Source organism: Ictidomys tridecemlineatus, chromosome 9 (assembly GCF_052094955.1).
Source record: "Ictidomys tridecemlineatus isolate mIctTri1 chromosome 9, mIctTri1.hap1, whole genome shotgun sequence".
Classification (NCBI taxonomy): domain Eukaryota; kingdom Metazoa; phylum Chordata; class Mammalia; order Rodentia; family Sciuridae; genus Ictidomys; species Ictidomys tridecemlineatus.
The window spans coordinates 30,821,706-30,834,459 of NC_135485.1; the positions used below are offsets into that span (position 1 = coordinate 30,821,706).

The following is a 12,754-nucleotide window of genomic DNA, read 5'->3' on the forward strand; positions in this document are numbered from 1 at the left end:
TTTAGATTTCAGCAGAGACATGGAAACTATAATAATAATAATAATAATAATAATAATAATTTTAAAATGGAACCAAGACAGATGTGGTGAACATACCTGTAATCCCGGGTACTTAGGACACTGAGGTAGGATTGCAAGTTCAAAGCCTAGAGAGATCCTGGTCTCAAAATAAAAATAAATAAGTAAAAAGGGCTGGGGATATAACTCAGTGGTAAAGTGCCCCAGCGCTGCTCCTCCCACAAAGCCAAAGAAAATTCTAAAATGGAAAAATATGAAATTAAAAAATAAGTGGGATATAGCTCAGGGGTAGAGCATGTTTGATCTCCAGTACCAAATAAAAAGGGGGAAAAAAGAGGAAGAAGGACTGGATGGGCTTAACAGTAAATTATTAAAGCTAAAGAAAAAGAAGTAAACTGATGGCTAGAAAGAAATATTCAGACTAAAGCACAGGGGCACAGAAGTTTGAATAATATGAAAGAGACTCAGGAGACTCAGTGATCCATTGATAGCATGTGTGTTATAATTGGAATCTCAGGAAGAGAGAAGAGGAATTGGGAAGAAACAATTATTTGTTTTTCAGGTTGGGAATTTTCCAAAATGAATGAAAATCTTTAAGCCATAGATTCAAGAAGACATGTGAACTCTAGTAAGAATATATGGCAAACATATGCTGTAAGTTTGTTTTTCCCCAAAATTCACCTGTTAAAATTCAAACTCCCCAGGTAATATCTTAGGAGATGGGGACTTTGAGAGGTGATGAGTCCTAGAGTAGGATTAGTGCCCTTATAGAATATAATGAGACCCCATAGAGTTAAGTCAGCTCCCTGAAAAGGGGCTAACTCACTCAACAAGACCCTTGTTAATTCCTTCTGAGAGCAGCATTTTCAGTGATCTAATTACCTCTCACTAAGCCTCACCTCTCAAAGGTTCTACTGCTGCTTAATTACTAGAACACTGGGACTAGGCTTCTAATACATGAGTGCTTGGGGGACACATCACATCCAAAATATAGCACACTATTTTTGAAGCCTCAAACTACAAACAACCTAAATATCTACACAATAGAATTTTATACAGAATAAATTGTTACCACAAATGATGTCATGGGAGAATCTCATAATATTGATCTTCTAATCAGTAGAGAATTTTTTTTTGGCGGGGGGCAGGTACCAGGGATTGAACTCAGGGGCACTTGGCCACTGAGCCACATCCCCAGCCCTATTTTGTATTTTATTTAGAGATAGGGTATTACTGAATTGCTTAGCACCTCTTCATTGCTGAGGCTGGTTTTGAATTCAGCTCCTCCTATCTCAGCCTCCCAAGCCTCTGGGATTATAGGCATGTGCCACTGCGCTTGGCTAGGAATTTTTAAGACAGAATATTAATGGGATGAGGTAGAATAGTATTAAAAAAAGGAAATGTATATCAAGAAATTTTAATGATTTATTCATTTAACAAATGTTATTGATGCATGTTATTAAGTATCAGGCACTAGTATATTTTTGGGGATACAGCAATGAAACAAATTCGGCTTTTATATGAAGCTTACATTATAGTATGAGAAAGATGGGGTGGGGGGAACCATGAAGAAACAATAGGTTAAGGGGATAGAGAGTGTTGTAAAGAGGTTATTCTTTTTCATTTTTTTGTTTTTTTTACAGATGGTGATTAGGAAAGGCCTTTCTGATAAAGGGTATTTGACAGGAGACTTCAATGAACTGTTGGAGACCTGAGGAAATTGAGGGATATATGTGGGAAGAGCATTCAAAGCAGAGGAATAGTAAGAATAAAAGCCTTGAGGTTGTAGCATGTTTAGCATGTTCTAGGAACAGTAAGGAAATGATAGGGATGGAGCAGACTGGAGTGAAGAGTATGATGAGGTCACAGGGTATATCTGGGAACAAAAATAGGGCATTCTATGCTGAAGGACTTGACCTTGAATGAGATGGGAATTCATTAGTGGATTTCAAGCAGAAGAGTGACATGCTTACCAGTATTTGGTTACTCTTTGGAAAATAGTTTAGGGTAAAAGGTATTAGTGGAGAGATTAGTTAGGCAGTTTTTAAAAGTGCAGGTGTGAAAAGTTCAGAATTAGCAGATTTGGGGATAAGAGTTAGAATTTGAAATATGAATCTGCTGGCCTCCTAAACAAAGCTTATTTCTTTATTCTGCATTTCTGTTTTTCCTTTCAAACCATGCATGTTGTTCATGTCTCAGCCCTCTCCATTGCTCATAGGCATGCATATAAGAGAGGGAAGCATTTATTGCCAAGAAAATTGTAGGTGGCCAGCACCTACTTAATATTGCTGTTTACCCAACATGTGCTCAATAAATATCAGAAGAAGAAAAAAGGGGGCAGGTGTGTAAAGATATTGAGTTCTACCTGGGTGATAATGCCAGAGGTTGTGAGAAATGACAGACTAAATATATCTTGAAGTCACTTTATTGGATTGGATATGGGATGTGAGAGAAGGGAAGAGTCAGGATCCACTAAGGCTTTCAGTCGTGTTGGTTTTTTGTTGGCTTGTTTGCTTTTTGCAGTTCTGGGGCCTCACACATGCTGGGCAAGCACTCTCTACCACTGAGCTACATCCTCAGCCTCATGTTAGGCTTTAAGATGTCTGTTCAACATTAAGTGGAAATGTAAAGCAGGCTTTTAGGTACACCTTTTTGGAGTTCAGGAAAGAAGTCTGTGTTAGAGATATAAATTTAGAACTTGTCATTATGTGGATAATATTTAATGTCCTGACCACTATATAGCTGTAGTAAAGAAAGCTATAGTAAAGAAAAGAAACCCAAAGGCTAATTCCTAGACATGCCAATACTAAGAGATCAGGAAGTTAAATAAGAGGGATCCAGAAAGGGAGCCATGAGAGAAGAACCAAGAAAAAGTGTGTTCAGAAACTAGGCCAGTTACTTCTTCACCTCCTGAATTTTGTGATACTGGGACTGTACTCTGCATTATCCATTTCCCCATTGCCAGCTGCTTCAGCCATTAGCGGGTCCTAGAGACTACAAGGCTGAAGCCGAAGAGAGGAGGACTTTTCTTCTCCAGTGTTTGTTTATCCCTTTGGTTCTTGGCAGTGTTAATCAGAGCTTATTTCTTTGATAAACTTGCCCTCTTCTCAGGGGGTTGTTTTTCTGTTTTTGTTTTTTGGTACTGGGGTTTGAACCCAGGGGTGGTTAACTACTAAGCCACATCTCCAGTCCTTTTTATTTTTTGAGACAGGGTCTTCCTAAGTTGCTTAGGGCTTTGTTAAGTTGCCCAAGATGGCCTCAAACAGAGGGTTGATTTTAAGGTAGAGGTACACATGGTTATCACCTAGAGAGACAGATGCTCGTAAACTACATACAAGGCCCCTAGAGGTATGGATGGTATTTCATGCCTGTTTCTGTAGGTTTAGCACCTCAGACTGTGCCTTATAAATGTTCCTGACAGCCATTTCTCCCCAGGGATGACAGAATATAAAGGGTAAAAATGAAAAAGGGAAAATAGCCTATATTATTGACTATCCTTACTGTATATGAGACACCATGCTAAGCTTACCAACTTTGTCTTGATGTTCACCATTTGCACAAACCGTTGCAGTCCATAAATAAGGACATGGAAGCTTAGAGAGTTTAAGACACACAGCTAGAAGTCAAATTTGAGTCTGTTTCTAAAGCCCATTTCCCCTACTCTATCATGCTACTTTAGATTGAACCTAAAGTTCAGAATAAGAAATTTAATTTTACATTTGAAAATCATTCTGCGGTGGAAATAGCATCTATTAAGAAAATTCCTGTATTAACTTTGGGAGATTATCAGAGAATACTCTGTCCTAATGCAATAAAATGAGTTTTTATGGGGTTAAGGGTTTTAAGATAAATTATATATATTATACATACATAAAGCAGTACCACTATATTGCATTTAGATTTTTTTAGCTAATTAAATTACATTAATTTTCTGTGTTTTCCCCCAGATATTGAAATACTTCCTGAGACATTTACTGACATTGAATCAAAGGATCAGAGGTTACAGAAAGTTAAAGTGATTCTGCTGTTGCCTCGTTGTTCAGATCTGGGTGTTAGTAATCCAATAGAATTTATTTTAAATGAACACGAAGGTACTTGTTTTAATTTCTAAATTATTGAAATTATGATAGCTCATCAATTTCTATTTTAGAAAACAAATTTTATTTTCTCTTTTCTGCATTAGCCTCCAGATTGAATGAATTCTTTCTTCTGAATCTAAATGACTTATATAGCTACTTAGTTGATTCTCTCAAAGAAAACTTGGAGAAAAACTATAAAATGTTTTTAATATTCTTATTGAAAAATAGTACTAAGACTGAACATAATTATCTTAATTAATTTTTAAATTTTTAAGTGAATACTTTAATGTTATCTAGTTTTAATAAGTATTTTCCATGAAAATTTTCATTAATAGTCAAAATGATTGAAAAATAGTGCAATAACATCAATATATGAAAAGTACCTAATAGTAATTTATTTTAAAGTATTTACTTGTTTTAAAATTTAGATACAGATTTACTTAAAGATCTCTCTCAAGGAGGTACTTCAGAAGATAAACTTCAGGTTCTTGCTCAACATCAATATGAACAGCTAGCACATGCAATGAAATGTAAGTCTGTCATTAGAACAATATTGTTAAAATACAGTGTTAATCTTAGAAACCAAAACAAATTTTCTAGAACATAAAGTCTTAGTGCCTTCAAGTAACAAATTATTTTTATCAACTTAACCTGCCTTTTAAAAAAACATACTTTAAACATCAGCTAGCATAATTTTTCTTAATGTTAAGATGAAATAATTATGTATGTTCGTAATTGTTTATTTTCATCTTCCCTATTTCTGATCTTCAACTTCTTACTTGACATATTTTTCTGTTGTCATTTTACCTACTCCTATCAACTCTTCTGCAGTCCATATTTTAATCCAAAGTTTATTTCTCTTAGTGCTGAATAGAGTCCAGAGTTATAGAAAAAGCTCAGAACTCTTGATTTGAAATCTGAATAACAAGGCTTTTTAAGTAATTATAACATTGCTTTAATTACTCCATTTGGGTTTTGAGTGCCACTGCTTTTCCACAGGTGAACAAAGAAATCTGGAAGTCTTTAAGAAACTAATAAACTTTTACTAGGTCAGTGTATATTTATCAAGTGCCTATTCTGGGTCAGGAATTGAACTGGATGTTAGGCTTATGAACATAAATAGATGTTTCTAAAATAAAGACTCAAAGATGGGTCTGTGAGTATAGATAATTCAATATATAAAGATACTGACTTATACATGAATTATAAATAAGGAAAAGTAGCAGAGAGGAAGTCTGTTCTTTTGGTTAATGTTGCTAAAAACATTAATTTGAATGTGAAAATGTATATATGAACTATGAAATAAGTTGGTTTAGAAAATCAGGAGATTGGTAAGTAAAAATTTTTACTAATGTACTTTCATCACATTTTAATTGAATGTTTAAAGCTTTAAAAAGACTTCTGAAAGAATCATGAAAAGCAAAAGAATTTTAGTGACATACACTCTACTGTGATGCCAAAGAAACACATTATTTAGCAACCTTGAGATTAGGAAATCTGCATCACTGGAAGACATTCAGTAAATTAAGTTCTATAATTTTCCCATAAAACAATGTTAGGTAATGCCTTATCAGGGTTGGACTCCCAATTTTCATAGAAATTACTAAAAGCTCCATTTGAAATTGACCATATAAAAGATAACTATGATCATTTCTCCTATTAGTTGTAAAAAATAATTAAAAAAAATTTTTTTTGGCACTGGGGATTGAACCCAGGGGCATTTTACTATTAAGTTATATCCTCAGTTTTTTTCCTTTTTTTTTCTTTTCTTTCTTTTCCTTTTTTTTGAGACAGCATCTTGGTAAATTGCCCAGTCTAGCCTCAAACTTGTGATCCTGTGCTTCAACTTCTCATGCAGATGGGATTACAGGCATGTACCCAGCTACATTTTTATGTGCCCAGCTACATTTTAAAGTTTTGGACATTTATTGGTCAATTGTTTGCCAGGCACCCTGCTATTTACTTTTTATATTTTATTTAATCCCCACAAAATCGTCTCCCTTATCTTCCATGCCTTCTCTGAACACAGTAACAAGGTGGCTAGGCTCCCCAAATTTCTTTGCTCTCTAAACTCATTCTTGCCACTACTCTGTTTTCTAAAACCACATTTCAGACACTTCTCACTATGTCCTTTATACTACCAAGGACTGTTAACTTGAGAAGCCCCTGACACCCAGGTCATTCCTCATGTGAATAAGATCTATAATATTCCCTTTTTTGTCTTCATCCACATCCCCTTGTTGGTCCTTGTCTCCTACTTTGTGCTTTCTAGAATAGTTGTCTGCAACAAAAATCCCTATATTTTAATACTTCTTTGAATGTTCTCTTTTTTCTCCTATAACTTGCCCTTCTCTTGAGAACAGTATTTCTCTAAATCTCTCCTCTTGTTCTTTTCTGAGCCAATTATTATCATACTTTCACTCTTGCCACTAACCTGAGATGGTCCTGTGAAGATCACCTGTGACCCCCTTCCCACATGCTGTTACATCAACTCACAGTCTTCGTGTAACTTGATCTAGCTGTGATAGTTGATCTAATTGATCATATTCTCTTCCTTCCCACATTACTTCACTTGTCTTCTAAGACACACCACCTCAATTTATTTCCCATCTCCTTGGCTTGCTATCCTATAGCGAGTATCCTCCCTATAGGATACTCTCTTTAACCTCAGAGTATGTCACAGTTCATGTCTAGGATTCTTTTTTTCCTGTTTATACTTACTTCCTTGATGATCTTATCCAGTCTCATGAATTTAAACACTTCTGCGTGACTCCCAGATTTCTTCCCCAAACTCTTCAGTCTGTATCTTCAGTTGTCTTCTTGCCATCTCCAGCTAGTGACTAATAGGCCTTTCAAAGCTGATAGACCCAAAATGAAAGTCCTGTTCTTCCTGTAGAACTGCCATTTCAGTTAATGACAATATCAGTCTTCCATTGGTTCAGGTGAAAAAGCTTTACATTGTCCCTGACTCTTATTCACATCCTTAGCCAGCATGTCAGAAAACAAAGGAACTTCTACATTTAATATATATTTAGAATCCAGTCACCTCCACCACTACCACCACATCCATACCATCACCTCACTCTTGGTTTACTGCAATGATCTTCTATTTTGTCTACCAGCTTCCACCACTGCCCTCTACAGTTTATTTTCAACACAGCATTTGGAACGATCTTGTTAAAACAAATGGCTTCCCATCATCAAACTGAAAACCATCATCCAGTGGCCTGCACATCCTTACTATTTGGTGCTCAGACTCACATTTAAACACATCATTGCCCACTACTCTGTCCTCATTCCCTCTGCTCTGATCAGACTGGCCCCCTTCATTGTCCTTGAACATTCCTTTAAACTTGCTGTTCCCTTACCTTAAAATATCCTTCCCTAGTTATCTCTGTGTCTGGCTCTCTAATCTTTTGAGTCTACCCACAGTCCTTCATCTCAGTGATGCTAGCTCTAACTAGCCTACTTAAAATTATAGCATTCCCCCGAAACTCTTTCCCACCCCTGCTTTGCTTTATCACCTAAATAGTTTTCCTGTTTCTTTGTCTTACTGTATTTATCCTCTGCTAGAAAGGAAGCTCCCTAGGGGCAGGGATTTTCGTTTTTTGTTGTTCACTGATGTATACCAAAGCCTAAGTGCCTGGAATGTGGTAGGTGCTCAATTGGTATGAATACATTAGTGAATTGCAGATCTTATATTACCTAATTTTACAGATGAAAAATCTGGAACTTTGAGTAATTTTCCCAGGTTCATGCCACAGCAAGGACAGAATTGGGATTCAGACTGACTTCTGTACATTTCTGGAGTTTTCTGAGCCAATTAAGGTGATAAAGCTTATGAAAGAATGACTGGAAGTATCAAGCTCATGGGAATCTGCAGTATTTATTTCTTTGTGTTTGCAACTAGGTTGGTCATATTGATTCAGTTTTCAACTTTCATACAATCCATCTGGATTTCTATTACTTACTGGCCACTGACCACATTGCTAGTATAAGCTTCTGCTTTAAAAGAAGCTGTTCAAGCATCTCTGGAAATCATTCCCATCAGAACTCTGTGATGTTTGTACCAAATACATATCTGGAAACATAAATTGCATTGGATCATTTATGGGGTCATTATATTAATTAAATTTTCTTTAAATATAGTTGTTAAAGCTCAAGCAGTGGTTTATTGCACATGCTCAGTTTATCCAGAAGAAAATGAAGCTGTTGTGAAGAAAGCATTGGAATTTCAAAACCAAGGGACTAAAATACAACCTTACAGGTAAGAAAGGAAGGCATTCTTCTGAACAACTCAAATAATCATTTTCTAAATGACAAATATAATGTTTTAAGTTACATAAGATATTCTGCTTTTTATTAGACTTTACTATGATCATTACCTTAACTTCTTACAACTTTAAAGTAGGTTTTGTAAAGCCTTTACAACAGCATGGCACAAACATTTTCTTGCATATTAAAAGATTCTTTTGTTTTTGTTATTATTGTTAAAGTTAAAAGCATTTTGGACTTGTTTTGATTGGTTTCTGGGTAAACTGGGTCCAAATTTTATGTTCCTGATTTAGATACATGTATACCTCCATAGAATACAAATTAATATATAAAATATTCTTAGAAAATAGACAGAAAATCATATCTGAAAATAGACATTTCTTAAGCTCTTGTAATCTTTGGTATCCATCAGAATTGAGGTAAAAATAACTGAGTTATCTATGGAAAAATGCTGCAATAAGCTAGGGATAGAGAGAAAGAGCATTAACACTACACTCTGAACTGTGGACATTAAGAAAAATTAGTGAAATATAACAGATGGTCTGTAAGAATCATTTCTTAATATCCTAAAGTTGTAGAACTTAAGAGTTGAATAAGTATTGCATGTTTAGATACTGCATGATTAAATAACATTAGGTGTTATCTACTCTGATCACCCATCCACCTGTTGCTTCCATTTCCTTCCACTGTCCTAGAAATATGCGACTCATTCTGGACTTTAGTCATCATAGTACTTTAGCCCAATGCATCCTGCTTCCATCCTCTATTGTAAAAATTTCACCTTACAAAATACTAATCTATAAAAATTTTCCAAATTCCACCCTCTTGAATATAACTGTTTTTAACAGCTTGACTTGTAGACTTCTAGATTTTTTTCCAGCAGCAACGAATACGCATATTTTAAGCTTTAGTTGCTATTGTTAAATGACCCACCAAAATAGTAACTCTTATAAATCTGTTTCCCTGCAGCTTCATAAATGCTGAATTTCATCAGACTTTTAAATCTTTACCCATCTGAGGGATGAAAAGATAAGATCTCACTGTTGACCAACTTTATTTTTCTGTGAGGCTGAGCATGTTTCAGTTGACTGACTGGCCAGTGTAGTGGGGAGTGGTCTTCAAACATGTTTTCTCAACTCCCTAAAATTTTTTTGAATAACTATGTGTCTTCTATGTTTTAAAATTGATGTTTAACATTTTTCATAAGTTTAAAAGTTGTGAAATATAGTTTTTTAGAATATTATATTACTTATATTTTAAATATATTTCTATCAAATCTTTGGACCTGCAGATTCATTTATTTAATTTAAGGAAAAATGATGCATTTGTTACTTACTTTATAAGACTAGTTCTCATTGTCAAAACCAGATTTACCTTTTTAAAAAAAGTCTGATTTTAGGGGCTGGGGATATAGCTCAGGCTAGTGTACTTTTCTACCATGTTCAAGGCCCCTGGTTCAATCCCCAATACCAAAAAAAAAAAAAAAAAAAAAGTCTGACTTTATTTTTTAATTCAAAGAAACATGCTAATGTGATTTACCTCTCAGTTTTAATTTTAACATAGATACATAGAAATAAATAAGTGAAAGGAGGGAAGAGGAGGGAGAAAGGCCCGGAATAGAGGAAGGAGAGGGAAGGGAAGGGTGGAAGGGAGGGGAAGGGAGAGGAGAAGAAAGAAAAAAGAAGCAAGCTAATTCAAGAACAGAGCTTTGGGGGTGGAGGTGGGGATGCATCTCAGTGGTGAGCACTTGCCAGAGTTTCACACCCAATTAAAGATTTCTTACCATGGGAGAAGACAGTTGCATTCTTGGGTTGTTCCTTTGTTTAGCCTCTTGTAGATCGTAATTAACATTCCAGGACAGTGTACTAAAACAAGGTAGGTAACAGGTGTAAGTGGGAGGAGGGTATTGAGAATGGAGAGGAGGGAAAGGATGATGTAAAACAGAGTTAATGAGGACACGGGATGTGGCTCAGTGGTAGAGAGTTTGCCTAGCATATGGGTAAGATCCTCAGCATGGAAAAAAATTAAAATTAGATTAAATATGATTGATTACATTAACTACCTCAGTAGGATTTTGTGGAGGTTAAATACATGAACACATGAACAGTACCTGGCACATACTAAATGTTCAGTAGTTTTTATTGTCATAGTTGTTATTAATTTGTAAATTTTATGTTCATATACTTTGCCACTTCTTCAACTGAATTATTCATTTTTTTATCTTATTGTATATTATTGCTTTTAGCTATTTTCATATAAACTACACATTTTATTTACTTACTTATTTTTGGTAGTACTGGGGATCAATCCAGAGCCTGTGCGTGCTAGGCAGGCACTCTATCCCTGAGCTATGTGCTAACCCCTATAAATGCTTTTGCCAGTTTTAATACTTTAAAAATTTTCTCTTTTATATTTAATAATTGACTAAAGTGTTGATCAAGCTTTAGTTTTTCTGCAAATACTCCTTCCCCATCCCCTCAAAATGGCCTTTTTTTTTTTCTCTTTTTTTTTCGGTATCAGGGATAGAACCCAGGGGTACTTATCCACTGAGCCACATCCCCAGCCCTTTTTATTGTTTATTTAGAGACAAGGTCTCACCAAACTGAACTTGTGATCCTCCTGCCTCAGTCTTTTGAGCAGCTGGGATCACAGGCGTGTGCCACCATGCCCAGCTTAAAATGGCATCTTTCACTTAGCATGATGTTTCTGAGGTTCATCCATGTTGTAGAAGTCTGAGAACTTCATTGTTTTTGAAGGCTGAGTACCACTCCATTGTATGGATATATCACATTTTATCTGTTCATCAGTTGATGAGCATTTAGATTGTTTCCATCTTTAGGATGCTAAGAATAATGTTGTTGTAATATTTTTGTACATATGTTTGTGCAGACATAAGTTTGCATTTCTCCTGGCTATATACCTAGGGGTAAAATTACTGGGTAAAATGGTAACTCTTCAATCATTTGAGGAACTGTTGCACTTTCCAAAGTGGTTGTATCATTTGACATTCTTACAAGGCTTGTTTCTTTTCTTTTCTCTCTCTCTCTCTCCCTCTCTATCTCTTTTTTCCCCTGGCGAGCCTCAAGAGTGTGAAATAATGTCCCATTGTGGTTTTGATTTGCATTTCTCTGAGGATAAATGATGCTGAGTAGAGCTGGGGTTGTGGCTCAGTGGTAGAGTGCCCGCCTAGTGCGGGTGAGGCACTGGGTTCGATCCTCAGCACCACATAAAAATAAATGAATAATTTTAAAAAATGATGCCGAGTGTCTTTTCATATGCTTATTAGTCATTTACATATCTTCACAGGACACATGTCTATTGACAGTTTTATTTTGCAGTGCTGGGAATTGAACCCAGGACCATGTATATGCTAGGCTGACTTTGAACTTGCAATCCTCCTGCCTTGGAAGAAGTTTCTGGGATAATAAGTGTGTACCATCCCACCTGGCATTGTTCCCAGTTTTAAAATTAGGTTAGTTTAAATTGTTGAGTTAAAAGAATCTCTTGTATACCAGACCCTTACACATAATAATTTGCAATTTTTTTCCATTCTGTCGGTTACTTTTTAGATTCCTTATAGGGTTCTTTGATGCATACATTTTTAAAATTTCAGTGAAGTATAGCTTATGTTTTTTTTGTTTGCCTGTGTCTAAAGCTTTATGCCTTAGTTTTTAATCTAATTCTTAAATTTAGGTCTATGATCCATTTTGATTAATTTTGATTAATTTTTTCATATAGTATGAAACGGTGGTCTGACTACTCTTTTGCATGTTGCTGTGCAGTTGTATCTGCACCATTTGTTGAAAACACTGTTCTTTCCCTGATTGAATGGTCTTGGCCTCCTTGTTGAAAAATTATCAATGTATGAGCTTCTTTCTGGATTCTCATTCTGTCCCATTGATCTGTGTGTCTATAATTAAGCCAGTACCACGATGAGATTTTTAAACTCCTAATGGATACCTAGTTTCATCAAATGCCTTTGTAGCATTTAATTGATCAGATCAAATGTTTGTTCTCATCTGTCATTTTAACATGGTGGGGAGCTAAGTATTTTCTAATACTGACCAGTCCTTGAGCTTGAGGGCTAGGTTATGTTCTCTATTTAGATATTCTGTTACCTAGTTAAGGTGGAAGCTAAGGAAAGTGAGCATTGCTTGAGAGGAATTAGATTGCTACTACTCCTTGGTACTTATTATGATAATCAGTAGTGTCCACACTTGGCCATTGATGGCAACCTATTACCCCAAACTTGGGGGCTTTTCTGGTCTTTCTTGTGTCAGAATTCTTGTATCCTCATTGTTGTCAGTGAGCCCAGTTCTGTCACAGCATTTCTGGTTGTCAGTCCTCACCTACAGAAGAGCTTCTCAGTGCTGTTATGCAGT

General features: G+C 35.7%; 1 protein-coding gene across 3 annotated transcripts in view; it reads left to right on the forward strand.

The window, feature by feature from the left end:
* Positions 1-12,754, forward strand: part of Nsun7 (NOP2/Sun RNA methyltransferase family member 7) — a 36,415-nt gene that overhangs the window by 15,536 nt on the left and 8,125 nt on the right. For all 3 annotated transcript variants that reach the window (XM_040292518.2, XM_078021237.1, XM_040292519.2), the window contains exons 7-9: positions 3,966-4,109; positions 4,526-4,627; positions 8,247-8,364. In XM_040292518.2, the coding sequence (XP_040148452.1) occupies positions 3,966-4,109; positions 4,526-4,627; positions 8,247-8,364 (364 nt within the window). The remainder of the gene's footprint in view (positions 1-3,965; positions 4,110-4,525; positions 4,628-8,246; positions 8,365-12,754) is intronic.